Source organism: Podarcis cretensis, assembly GCF_951804945.1.
Source record: "Podarcis cretensis genome assembly, chromosome: 16".
NCBI lineage: Eukaryota > Metazoa > Chordata > Lepidosauria > Squamata > Lacertidae > Podarcis > Podarcis cretensis.
In genome coordinates this window covers 29,448,343-29,462,472 of record NC_137186.1, presented here as the reverse complement: position 1 = coordinate 29,462,472, position 14,130 = coordinate 29,448,343, and the positions used below count along the sequence as shown (strand labels likewise).

The window sequence follows — 14,130 nt, the reverse complement described above, 5'->3', positions numbered from 1 at the left end:
GCTCCAACTATTTCTCCATTTAAGGCAGTTCCAGCTTGCCATTATTTTCAGGTGAGATTCAGTCACGTACCAGCAAATTGAGGCTGCACAATTCAGGTTGATTTCAAGGTGTTGTGCAGGAAGCCAGCTCCTCCTCAAGCGAGTAGTCAGGCATAAGAAAAAACATTCTGACGCTTCGGCCCAACAGTTCAGTTTTTGTAACAATTTTCCGTTTTGTAATATAATTCACTATTATTATTTTTTAAAAACGGATAGGTGGCCCAACATTGTCCCCTGGAGGTTAAAGCCAGAACAGCCACAAAACACCTGCATCACATTTCAAAGCAAAATGCAGTAGTACCTCCGGTTGCGAACAGGATCCGTCCCGGAGCTCCGGTCAGATTCTGAGGAATTCACAACTGGAGGTGCCACTTCTGCGCATATGCATGGTGCGAAACCCAGAAAAATACTTCCGGGTTTCCGCGTTCGCATCCTGAAGGATACGCAACCAGAGGTGTGCGTATCCAGAGGTACCACTGTACTGAAATCACAATCTAGTCAATCTTATGCACTCACATTCTCCTTGTTTTCCCCACCAGGGAGGAAGGGTGCGTTCAACGTTGGTTGTGGGAAGCAGTACTTGAAAACAACATTCTTTGGAGGTCCTGCTCTGTATTGTTGAGGAAGGATCATAGTTGGTTGGTAGTGAACACACACGCGTATAATGGACACGTATATTAAATGTGTGAGTCTGTTTATTCTTATAGAAAGTTCATACTCATTTTTATACAGTTATGCACAGGGTCGCATGTATCTGTTTAGATGCTAATAACTTTTGCAAACCTGGAATATATATTTTGTATAATGTTATGCATATAATAAAGTATATAATGTATTTTAGCAAAATTGGGGGGGGCGGTCATTTCATGTTGAGATGAAAGAGTGAACGGTTCCAATACGCAACGGTAGCTGCCAGGATACTGCTAGCGCAAAACTGGAAAACCCCTAACATCCCAACTATCAGAGAATGGCAGTCTAAGTTATTTGAGTATATAGAACTAGCAAGGATGACACAGAAGATCAGGCATCAGAAAAACGTAAAATTTATTAATGATTGGAGCAAGTTTATTATATAGGTAAAGGTAAAGGTACCCCTGCCCGTACGGGCCAGTCTTGACAGACTCTGGGGTTGTGCGCCCATCTCACTTAAGAGGCCAGGGGCCAGCGCTGTCCGGAGACACTTCCGGGTCACGTGGCCAGCGTGACATCGCTGCTCTGGCCAGAGCCAGAGCCGCACACGGAAACGCCGTTTACCTTCCCGCTGGTAAGCGGTCCCTATTTATCTACTTGCACCCGGAGGTGCTTTCGAACTGCTAGGTTGGCAGGCGCTGGGACCGAGCAGCGGGAGCGCACCCCGCCGCAGGGATTCGAACCGCCGACCTTTCGATCGGCAAGCCCTAGGCGCTGAGGCTTTAACCCACAGCGCCACCTGCATCCCAAGTTTATTATATACATAGAAACAAATTTAGGAAATATTAAAATCACAGTAGGTGTAACATAAAGCCTGAGATGTATAAATAAAGGTTGTAAAATGACACCGCAGGAAGATAATGCAGGGATATAGCTCAAACCGTGATGGAGGGAAGTCAATTAATGTTATGTCGCAAATTGATGTGTTTCCCCCCCCCCCTTTGATGTTGTTGTTATTGTTGTTGCTGTATGTTTACATGTTTTTGCTGATATGTTGTTGGTTTTGTTTTCTTTATATTTTCTCTTGTTTGGTTTTTTTTCCCTTTCTTTAAAAAAGAGCTTAATAAAAAGAGATTAAAAAGCAAAAGAAAGAAAGAAAGAAAGAGTGAAATGGCCATTAGGAAACCATCTCTGCAGATAAACTCAACATAGATATTTATTTATTTATTTATTTAAACAAACCTTTCACGTTTATACATTTCACTGATTTTACAATCATTTTGACATTTCGAAACTTTAATTTATTGCTAATATCTTCTGCATATCCTCATTAACTTAATTTGCTCATTTACTCATCTTCTTTAAATAGATAGTCTTGTGAAACTGCAGGTTATTACAATAATCCTGCCAGTGTTTTTATCTGTCTACAATTTATCTGTAAACATTCAATAAACCATTTCCATTCTTTTATTTCCATTCTTTTATTTATTCCATTCTTTTATAATCTATTAAGATTATACTGGCAAGAATGAGTCTTTCTGTGGAACGTCTTCCCATCAGATGGCAAGGAGATAAATAACTATCTGACTTTTAGAAGACATCTGAAGGCAGCCCTGTTTGTGGAGGTTTTTAATGTTTGATGTTTTATTGTGCTTTTAATTTTGTTGGGAGCTGGACAGAGTGGCTAGGGAAACCCAGCTCCTCTCCCCGCCCCCCCCGCCGGCCAGGGAGGAGGGAGGCTCCAACTGTGTTGCTTGGCTGCGTTGCTCACCCAATCAGGAGTCTAAGAACGACTGGGGGGGTGGAACTTGCATGCCTTGTGCCAATCAAATTGGCCGTGTTGCCTGGGGACTCGCCTTTGCTCAGCGCTTCCCAGCGGAGAGGTGACGGTGGTTTCCCTTGCTGCATCCCCTTTGCCGGGTTGCTGTGCTGTGGGAACCACCGCTTGAGGCTTTGCTTGGCTGCTGGCTGGGCTTTCTGCCTTTGGCTCGGAGGGGCTCAGAAGTTGAACATACCTGTGCTCTGAAAATCCCTTATTTTGGCTGCTGATCCCTTATTTTCAAACCTGTAAGTTGATATCTATGACAGTGGTACCTCGGGTTAAATATGCTTCAGGTTACATACGCTTCAGGTTACAGACTCTGCTAACCCAGAAATAGTACCTCAGGTTAAGAAATTTGCTTCAGGATGAGAACAGAAATCGCTCAGCGGAGGCACAGCGGCAGCAGGAGGCCCCATTAGCTAAAGTGGTGCTTCAGGTTAATAACGGTTTCAGGTTAAGAACGGACCTCCAAAACGAATTAAGTACTTAACCCGAAGTACCACTGTACAGTGAACACTCTGGATACGGATTTTATTCGCCCTGGGGGGTCCGTGTACACCCCAAAAATTTCATAAGAAGAGGCACCACTTCTGCACATGCATACGGTGTGATAGAGTGTCTCTGCACATGTGTGTGGTGCGCAGAGTGCTTCTGCGCATGTGCAAAGTGTGCAGAGCACTTCTGCGCATGCACACGCAGCTAAACCCGAAAGTATACACTTCCGGGTTTGCCGCGTTCACAACCCGAAAATGTTACATTACCCAAAGGTAACATAACCCAAGGGTCCACTGTACTGAACATACATTGTGTGAGGGTGCACAGTCTCTCTATGAAAGCAGAATTTCATCAAATATGTGAAAACTGGTGCAACTTCTCCCCCTACAGGCTAAATGTAGAAGAGCAGCTCGCACAGAAGCTGCGAGGACCAACATTTTATGTCCTTTCAGAGGGAGACAGATAGGAATTTGCTTCCTAAAGCAGAATAGGAATTTGCTTCCTAAAGGGATACATAGCACCTTCGGGACTATCCAGAGTTAATGAGTCAGGGCCTTGCTCTACATTACTCACTGGGGTTTTAGATAGGGGTCTTTCGCACACATCCCTGAAGGATCTCAGAAACTGAACCTGGAACCTTCTGCAAGCAAACAGGTGTTCTACCACTAAGCTATGGCCGAGGGCAGAGGCACCCAAAAGTTCAAGTTTCCCCAGATCACAATTCATAAACAAAGCCTTTTGTATGCAGAACTACCATTTACACATGTGTGTTTGCATTACAGCTACACTCAAGGAGCTTCCCATCTCCTGCTCTGTATTCTTCGTAAATCTTGTAAGGGCTCCGTGGCATGGGAGACATGCATTGTTAGAAACTCATTTGTGTTATTGTATGGATCTGTTTATAATGGGTCGTATTGTTTTTATACAGTTACACACATTGTAGCATCAACCTGTTTATGTACAGGTTACTTTGAGGTCATTGAGGGTATATGTGTATAATGTCATACATGTCATGATGCATATAATATGCTGAAACTGTGCACAATTTAACAGAACTGGGACAGGTACTCTAAGGAGCTAAATGGGATTAGGAAAAAAAGAAAAGAAATCACACAGAGCCTGACACTGAGATTTTAAGGGAAATTTCATATCTACCACTGTGCAGATTGCTGTTGCAGCCAATGGCGTAGCGTGGGGGGTGCAGGGGGGGCCGGCCGCACCGGCCGCAACATCTGGGGGTTAGGGTTAGGGGGCGCAAATCCATGGGTTAGGGGGCGCAAATTACTTGCCTTGCCCCGGGTGCTGACAACCCACGCTACGCCACTGGTTGCAGCTAGTGGGTTGGTGGCACTGCCATTGACTGAGACCAGGTGGCCTTCTGGCTAGAGATCAAAAGATATTTCGACACAGATGAAATTAAGCTCTTTGGGTTATCAGAGATGCAGGTTCTGAAATCCTTCAGAGAGACTTTTTGTCCACACGAAGCTTCTGCTGAGTTGGGTGCCAGCGTCTCATGGTTCCTACTTATTTCTTGCTTGTTCCAGGAAGCACAAAGAGAAGCTGAGAGGAAGGGGGAAGCAGAGGCAACTGAGAGCCTGCTAAGCCACACCCACACTGGCAACCTGAGCTCAGGGCTCAAGTTAACCCTTTTTTCAAGCAAGCGTGAGCCAGTAACTGTATATGACAACAGACTTGACAGGTGGTGGTTGGGGTTGGCAAGCAAATATTTAAGGGGATTCAATTAACTTCATTGTAGTCCCTAAATAACATGATATCACCACTCACTCCTGTCAGAATCGGACAAAACATTCAGGTTTTCAATAAGCTATTGAATTATTCTGCCTCTCCTCACTTAATAACATCCATGAGTGTAAATAACTTGATGTAAATGCATGTTATTGTCAAAAACAGATAAAGCTCATTCATGCGCAATTATGCTCTTGAGTGATTCAGGTTTCCCCACTCTTGGAAAGGAGAGAGAAGGTTTTTGTCTCAGTTCCCCCTTAGATTGCACCAGCATGGAACGTGCTACTGCCATGCTCGAAGCCACAAAGTAATAAACCGCCTCATCTTCAGGCTGGATGTTGGTGATAGTTAAGTAGCCAGTGTTCCTGGAGTAAGAACCAGTGAACCGATCCGGGATCCCTTCTCCCCGGGTGCCAGAACCAGCAAACACAAAGAGAGGAGCCTGTCCAGGTTTCTGTTGATACCAGTGAAATGCTTGCCAGCTGAGACCACCATTTCCAGAACAGGAGAGTTTAACGGTTTGGCTTGGAGAGATAGACTCAGAAGCAGGCTGAATCAAACTTGGTTGTGAACAGACACCTTTACAAAAAGAAAAGGAAAAGAAACCAGGGCTTGGGTATATTTTCCATGCGCTGAAATATCACAGAAGCATGATGTTCCTGTGATAGATAAAGGTAAAGGGACCCCTGACCATTAGGTCCAGTCGTGACCGACTCTGGGGTTGCGGTGCTCATCACGCTTTATTGGCCAAGGGAACTGGCGTACAGCTTCTGGGTCACGTGGCCAGCATGACTAAGCTGCTTCTGGTGAACCAGAGCAGCACACGGAAATGCCATTTATCTTCCCACCAGAGCGGTACCTATTTATCTACTTGCACTTTGACATGCTTTCGAACTGCTAGGTTGGCAGGAGCAGGGACCGAGCAACAGGAGCTCACCCCGTCGCGGGGATTCGAACCGCCGACCTTCTGATCGGCAAGTCCTAGGCTCTGTGGTTTAACCCACAGCGCCACCCGCATCCCTTGTTCCTGTGATAGGTTCACAATTAAAACAGATCTGATGTAGGCCTATGTGAAATGTGTCATTCATACTCTTACCTGAGCAGTAGCTGAGAAGTGCCAGGTAAATCAGAATCCAGGCCAGGGTGAGCTCTCTAGAGGAGTGACTTTCCTTCAGAGAGCTAGATGGCCTCTTCTTACTTCTTTCTGAATTCCCCCAGAAATAGCAAATGGGCTCTTCATGCAAATTGGTTCTGTGCTCATTGGCTCTGCAAAAACATCTTTGTTTCCTTGTTGGCGTTGGTGCAACACCAATGATCAAAGGACACATTTGAATAAAGGGGATTCTGGAGGGCGGCTCCTCCGGTGGGGAAGAGATGGAGCTGATCACAGCGCTTCCTGGCTCAGCTGGCTGCTTTGTGCCACGGCAGGCAGAGGCTCCGGCAGGCAGACGCTCCAGGTGCGGAGGAGGAGGGTGAGGACGGTGAGCTGGTGCCAGTAGGTGCTGCATCCAGCCTCTGCCTTTTCCCTGGCACCCTCCAGAACTTGGCGCCCTGGTGCCCCACGCCACTAGCCTCTATGGGTAAGACGCCCCTGATCAGGGTCAGACAAAAACTGTGGCTGCCATTTATTGGTGAGACCACATACAGTCGTACCTCAGGTTACGTAGGCTTCAGGTTACAGACGCTGCTAACCCAGAAATAATGCTTCAGGCTAAGAACTTTCCTTAGACAGAAATCGTGCTCTGCCGGTGCAGCAGCAGTGGGAGGCCCCATTAGCTAAAGTGGTGCTTCAGGTTAAGAACAGTTTCAGGTTAAGAACAGACCTCTGGAACGAATTAAGTACTTAACCCGAGGTACCACTGTACAGTATTTAAGTTGAGACTATTCCTCTAAAAGCATCTGTGTGTCCATATTACATGATATCATTGCACATTCTTGTTAAAGAGAGAGAGAGAGAACCCATTCGGTCTTGACTCTGCACTCAAGTAATTCTGGTTTTGGTTTTTTTTGCTGTATGGAGGGAGGGTGAAGGTTTTTGTCTCAGTTCCTCATTAGATTGTACCACTGTGAAACTTGCTACCACCACTGACTTCATAAGTGCCACAGAAATAATCAGCTTCATCTTCAGCCAGGGTGTCGGAGATGGTTAAATAGCCAGTGTTCCCGGACTGAGAGCCAGTGAACCGATCTGGGATCCCTTCTCCCCGGGTGCCGGTATCAGCAAACACAAAGCGAGGAGCCTGCGCAGGTTTCTGTTGATACCAGGCAAATGTGTATGAGGAATCAAGACCACCACTTTGGAGGCAGGAGATTTTCACAGTTTGGCCCAGGGACACAGACTGGGAGGCTGGCTGAGTCAAGGTTGCCTGTGAAGCGACACCTTTACAAAAAAATAAAGGGAAAGGGGAAAGACCCTTGATATATTACTCTCTGCAATATCAGAAAAACACCACATTCATATGATGACTATATAATACAGAAAATTGTGCTGTGCTGTCTCCACTTCCTTACCTGAACAGTAATTGAGGAGGACCAGGAGAAGCAGAGTCCAGGCCATGGTGAGCTCTCCAAAGCAGTGTCTCCTTCTAGCTGGGACCTCACCTTTTCCTTCCTTAATCTCTCTGGAACTGATGAACAAATGCAAATCATGCAAATCCACCCTGCACTCATTCACTTAACTAGAACCACATGCCACCGCTGAGAATATACAGTGCCGTACCAAAAACACACACAAATCCAATAAAACTAATTTGCATAAAAGTGTCATGGACTTGTCTGAGGAAGAATGGTAGGGGCCGCCCCCAACCCCCTTCTCCTGGACCTTCCCGAGAGCAGGAGGACAGTATAGATGTAGAACAGCGGTTTGCAGAAGGGCATAGTTCAGAGGCTGCAGAGGGGAGAAGCTGAGAAATATCAGAGAAGAGCAGGAAGAAGAACTGGGGGAGACACAGACTCAGTGCCTTTGGAAAACATTCCTGACCCCGCTTCCCAAGACTAGTTGGGCATTGGGGGTGGGAGAACAGAAATCTCAGAGGCAGTAAGCATAGATCAGCCAACAAAGGGATGACGTGGAATAGGAGAGAAGCTGTGGGAGGGTTGGAATTTACTCAGGGCAACGCCATTACTTGATAGAGACTGTATTCCTTTCTCTCGCTCTGTGAATACTGAATAAATTATGTGGTAAGAACTCTTCTTGTCAATCTGCTTTTTGGCTGCCACCAGGGGAGGGATTGGAATCCCTGAGGCCTGACAAAAAGAGATTAAAACACACACACACACACACACACACACACACAAAATAATTCAGGAATTCAGGGATTCAGGTTTCGTTGTGGCAGGGCAGAAGAGAAAAGGTTTTTGTCTCCGTTCCCCATTAGACTGTACCACTGTGATACTTGTTGCCACCGGTGTATTCCCAGGCACCACAGTAATAAACAGCCTCATCTTCAGCCAGGGTGTTGGAGATGGTTAAATAGCCAGTGTTCTCAGATTTAGAGCCAGTGAATGGCTACTTAAACTGATGGAATATGCGAACATATAGAATAAGAGAGCAAGAGGAACATACGTTTAAAGAAGACTGGAAAATATTGCTTGAAGACACGGGGGGGGGGAATTGTGTACACTTGAAAACATTGGCAGCATGAAGATAAATTCTACAGTGTAAATAAGTATTGATGGATGTAACAATGGAATACTGAATAGTTTAGTTTATGTAAAATATGCAAAACATTTTGGCACCTAGTTCCAGGTAGGTAGCCGTGTTGGTCTGCTGTAGTCAAAACAAAATAAAAAAATTCCTCCCAGTAGCACCTTAGAGACCAACTAAATTAGTTACTGGTATGAGCTTTCATGTGCATGCACACTTCTTCAGATACACCTGATTGGCACCTGATTTTGGCACCTGATTGCATTAAATGTTGACAGGGAATGGGAACAAAAATAAGACTTTGTTCTTCTTATCCCTTCTCCCAATGTGCACCAGGATTTGGGAACCTTTGGCCCTACCTACAGTATCCAGTAAGGCTGGCCACTGGGAAAGCTGTCTGGGAGGGGGCTGATGGGACTCGCAGTTCAGTGACACCTGGAGCCCCAAGTGTTCCCCCTTTGGTCAGCCCCGTGTCTCATATTCTAGATTAGAGATGCAGAATATTAGCACCTGAATGAGTTGGAAGGCACAGGAGAATTACTCACAAATAAAGAGCATTCTTCCTTTTCACTTCACACCGCTGTTGCAGGAAGTTTATGTGGTGGTATAATTTTTGCTAAATCTGGTATAAGTGGACCAACATTGCCCCCTACAGATTAAAGACAGGACTGCAGAGTTTGCAGCTCTAACAGCAGCCAGACACACTGAGATTTCCATGGCAAAGTTTCTCAGGGCCTGGAAGTGAATGGTAAGATTTCCCCACAAAACCCACTTGGAGATTTATATATATAAGACCCTGGACAATTTCCAAGTGGGTTGTAAACAATTGTAAATATGCTGGTGTCAGGGAACTGCCGTCGGCTCAGAGGAGAGGAACAGAAGGGCAGTTGTGTTACAAGGAGCCTTTGAAAATCTTGCGAAGCAGTTCCTCTTCCGGGGAGGAGGAAAGCCCCACCTTTAGCGGGGGAGAGGGGCAAGGACCAGAGGATGCTTGTGAGAGCTTTAACACCACTCCTAGGCAAGGCGGACAGGAGGAAAACATGCCCTTGCCACTGCCCGTTCTGCGCAGTAGCCTAAGGCGCAGAGAAGGAAGGAGAAGGTTGGGAGTAAAGAAACTCTTATGTTGGGGGAGGTCCAAAAACAGACCAGTCCCGGATTCTGCTAACGACCGAGCCAGACATGAACTTTTGATGCTCTTCACTGTAAATAGTTTGCACCTAAATAAAGCCTGTAAAATTCAGGTTGGAGTCCTGCCTGGTTACTCTTGAGGAACCGCAACAGCCATCTGACAGCTGGAGATGCAATGAGGCTGAGGGTACGTTCTGTCATATGTGGTCGATTTGTAAAAGGGTGAAAGAGTATTGGGAAATAATTTATAATGGATTGAAAAAAAATGTTTAAAACTACTTTTCCAACCCCCTCCCCCCCCCCAAAAAAACCAACAACAACCAGAGTCCTTTTTTGTTGTGGATAATTCAGATGGAAATTCCCAGGTGTCAAAAAAGGTGATTCATGTATGCCACCACTGCGGCACATGTTTTGTTAGACCCCAAATGTGGCGCTGTGGGTTAAAGCCTCAGCGCCTAGGGCTTGCCGATCGAAAGGTCGGCGGTTCGAATCCCTGCGGCGGGGTGCGCTCCCGCTGCTCGGTCCCAGCGCCTGCCAACCTAGCAGTTCGAAAGCACCTCCGGGTGCAAGTAGATAAATAGGGACCGCTTACCAGCGGGAAGGTAAACGGCGTTTCCGTGTGCGGCTCTGGCTCGCCAGAGCAGCGATGTCACGCTGGCCACGTGACCCGGAAGTGTCTCCGGACAGCGCTGGCCCCTGGCCTCTTGAGTGAGATGGGCGCACAACCCCAGAGTCTGTCAAGACTGGCCCGTACGGGCAGGGGTACCTTTACCTTTACCTTTAAATGTGAAAAAAGTGAAGTCCCAACTGAAGAAGAATGGCAACTGAAGCTGATGGAATATGCGCAGCTTGCAGACTTAACATATAGAATAAGAGAACAAGAAGAACATACATTTTAAGTAGATTGGAAAAATGTTTATTGAATATATGGGGGGAAATTGTGTACACTTGATAACGTTGGCAGTGTTAAGATCAATTCAAATGTTGATGGATGCAATAATGGAATTCTGAAAGGTTTAGGTTTATGTAAAATATGAAGGGATTTATGTTATGTAAAATGAACAATGGAAAGAGAAGAAGGGAAGTCATTGATATTTTAAGGTTGTTTAAATGAATATTCCAAAATGTAAAATAGAAAAACTTAATAAAAATTATAAATATATAAAAACACATTTTGCAGTGAGGTAATACACATTACGGACACGGGTGGCACTGTGGGTTAAACCATAGAGCCTAGGACTTGCTGATCAGAAGGACGACGGTTTGAATGCCCGCGACGGGGTGAGCTCCCGTTGCTTGGTCCCTGCTCCTGCCCACCTAGCAGTTCGAAAGCACATCAAAGTACAAGTAGATAAATAGGTACCACTCTGGCGGGAAGGTAAACGCCGTTTCTGTGTGTTGCTCTGGTTTGCCAGAAGGGGCTTAGTCATGCTGGCCACATGACCCAGAAGCTCCCTCAGCCAATAAAGTGAGATGAACACTGCAATCCCAGAGTCTGCCGTGACTGGGCCTAATGGTCAGGGGTCCCTTTACCTTTAATACACATTATCATACAACTTTTTGGGATGGGAAAGCAAGACACCCACCCACTCAACCCCATCTTTGCACTGCAGCTACCCCCTCCTATCGCAGCCTTATTTTGCCGGCTGCTTCTCCTCTTCCACCACCATCACCTCACTAGGCCTTGGCCTCCTCGCAGCCTTGTAGGACTTGTTGTGGCTGCTGAAAGTGGTACACCTGTATCCAGAAGTGTGCTTCCAGATGCACTGTGCTCACTTCCGGGAATATGGCTAGAGTGGAGTTGTGCCATGATGGCGGTGGAGGAAGCGGAGGAAGCAAGGCGGAGAAAGTGGGACACCACGGATTTCAGACAGAAGTCAGGGTGGCTTCTGACAATCCACAATGTCGGACTTAATTTGGGACGGTTGCGTGGTATGTACCATACAAAGAGCCTCCTTCTTGTGTTGCTCTATTAAGTCCTATGATTATCTTAACAGGGATGGAAAAACCATTTTAGGGTGTATCTACACACAGGGAAGGGAATGCTATAAATAAGTCAGAAATTAAATTGTTATAAGAAAAAAAACCGCAAGGGAAAAATGCATAGTTTTTGTTGTGCTCTCCAGCGGCATCTAGTGTTGCATGTCTATAACACAAACTGCGGGAGGCAGTGGAAGACAGGAGTGCCTGGCGTGCTCTGGTCCATGGGGTCACGAAGAGTCGGACACGACTAAATGACTAAACAACAACAACACATTCAATTGGAAAATAAAACCCCAAGGTGGTTGTCTCCAATGGAAGTGAAAGCTTTTAAAAGACTTAATATGGAGTCCAAATGGCCAAAATATTGGGAAATTTTGGAGCAAGAGGGAGACAAACTGAAATTGCAGAGTTTTGAGAAACTAAAAAACAAAGTGCGAGACTGGCTTCATTATTATCAGATAATGGAGGCTTATAAATTGGACAAGAAAATTGGATTCCAGGTGGAAAAATCGAAATTAGAAACAGAATTGTTAGAACCCAAAACCAAGATTTTGTCAAAGATGTATAACTTGCTGCTGAAATGGAATACCCAGGATGAGACGGTGAAGTCTGTTATGATTAAATGGGCACAGGATGTTGGACATAACATTATGTTTTGCTGACTGGGAACAGTTATGCACCACCGGTTTGAAATTTACGGCATGTAATGCCTTGAGAGAGAATATTATGAAAATGATTTACAGGTGGTACATGACCCCAGTCAAGCTTGCAAAAATTTATCATTTGCCCGATAATAAATGTTGGAAATGTAAAGAAACTGAAGGTACATTCTTTCACCTTTGGTGGACGTGCCCAAGGATTAAGGCTTTCTGGGAAATGATTTATAATGAACTGAAAAAGGTATTTAAATATACCTTCCTTAAGAAACCAGAAGCCTTTCTTCTGGGCATGGTCGGCCAATTGGTGTCAAAGAAGGACAGAACTTTTTTTATGTATGCGACAACAGCAGCAAGAATACTCATCACAAAATACTGGAAGACACAAGATCTACCCACTCTGGAAGAATGGCAGATGAAGATGATCGACTATATGGGACTGGCAGAAATGACCGGCAGAATCCGAGACCAGGGAAAAGAGGTGGCGGAAAAAGACTGGAAAAAGTTTAAAGACTATTTGCAGAAATATTGTAAAATTAAGGAATGTTAGAATGATGTTGGAGAGAAATTAAGTGGTTTTCAGCTGTAATGTTTAAGAGATATGGAAAATAAGGTTTTGAAATAATTAAAAGAATTAGTGGAGGATTTGCTGAACAAACAATTTGAATTGGAATATAAGAAAGGGAGGTATGAGGAGGTCGGGAAAATAAGTTAAAAGAAAATAAGAGAACGGAAACTTTACGTGTTTTTAAATTGTTTTTATTTCTGTATTTCTGTATTTCTGTATTTTTGTTGTTTCTTTTCTTTTTGTTTTATCTTTGAAAACTTTAATAAATATCACATAAAACAACAACAACAACAACACATTCAAAACGTTTTTAAACTAAGGTAGCTGAGTCCCAAGTCTGAGTGCTGCACTCCAATCTGGGAAATTGTTCAGGTTGGAAGGAGAATGACAGGGAAAGGTAGGTGGAGCAAAACACACAAATCCTACTTTTCTACTGTCGGCTAGTTTCTATGCCCCATGCGCCCCTCTTTCCCTCAATTCAGAAGGCTTTATCAGAATTCAAGGAGACAACCCAGAGAGCCAAAATACACACAAATGGGCAGTGAAGCAGGGCGGGTGAAGAATGTGGACGAGGGGTGTGCCTTAAGAGGCATTTGCTCTGGGGAGATTCTGAAGGGTCACAGAGAGCTGTGGAGGGCTACATTTGCCTCCTAGGCCAGAGGATTCCCACCCACTTTGTAACTGCACTACAGTAAGCAGGGTTGTAGCCTAATCCAGTTAACCAATGTTTAAAGGCGAGTATGTGGGTTATCTGGGACGCAGGTGGCGCTGTGGGTTAAACCACAGAGCCTAGGGCTTGCCGATCAAAATGTTGGCGGTTCGAATGCCCGTGACTGGGTGAGCTCCCATTGCTTGATCCCAGCTCCTGCCAACCTAGCAGCTCAAAAGCACATCAAAGTGCAAGTGGATAAATAGGTACCGCTCCGGCGGGAAGGTAAACGGCGTTTCCGTGCACTGCTCTGGCTCACCAGAAGCGGCTTAGTCATGCTGACCCGGAAAAACAGTCTGCAGACAAACGTCGGCTCCCTCGGCGAATAAAGCAAGATGAGCGCCGCAACCCCCGAGTCGGCCACGACTGGACCCAATGGTCAGGGGTCCCTTTACCTTTACCTTTATGTGGGTTATTGTTCGCCATAAACGCCAAACAATTCATTTTTATTTTAAATTGGAATATGTAGTTAATCATCTGAATTTAAGAAGAGAAGCATTTTCAATGGGCTGCATTCTCGCCACTCTCTGTCTGATCTTCAAATAAGAAGTGCACACATCAATACAAACCTGTGCAAAGTGCCCTTTCTGGAAATGACCAAAGCTTGACAAAGGATATGGCTTGTAAAGGGTGCAAAGCTCCCTCCGCCCCCCCCCCGCCCCCCGACCATTTCCCAGAGTTGTCGACCTATTTTTAGGGAGGACGGCG

The 14,130-nt window shown here is 45.4% G+C and overlaps 2 protein-coding genes across 21 annotated transcripts in view; both read right to left on the bottom strand.

Moving 5' to 3' along the window:
* LOC307204974 (immunoglobulin lambda-1 light chain-like) overlaps nucleotides 1-14,130 on the bottom strand; it is a 181,748-nt gene that overhangs the window by 98,596 nt on the left and 69,022 nt on the right. Inside the window, exons 1-2 of one of the 11 annotated variants that reach the window (XM_079957217.1) lie at nucleotides 7,244-7,363; nucleotides 6,806-7,112 (exon numbers count right to left, since the gene is read on the bottom strand). The exons of 9 other annotated variants lie outside the window; for them this stretch is intronic. In XM_079957217.1, coding sequence (XP_079813343.1) covers nucleotides 6,806-7,112; nucleotides 7,244-7,289 — 353 coding nt within the window. In that variant the 5' untranslated portion in view covers nucleotides 7,290-7,363. Of the gene's footprint in view, nucleotides 1-6,805; nucleotides 7,113-7,243; nucleotides 7,364-14,130 lie in introns of those variants that run through there. One more of the 11 variants, XM_079957210.1, reaches the window with a different exon arrangement.
* LOC307204961 (immunoglobulin lambda-1 light chain-like) overlaps nucleotides 1-14,130 on the bottom strand; it is a 139,707-nt gene that overhangs the window by 90,622 nt on the left and 34,955 nt on the right. The window lies entirely within an intron of this gene.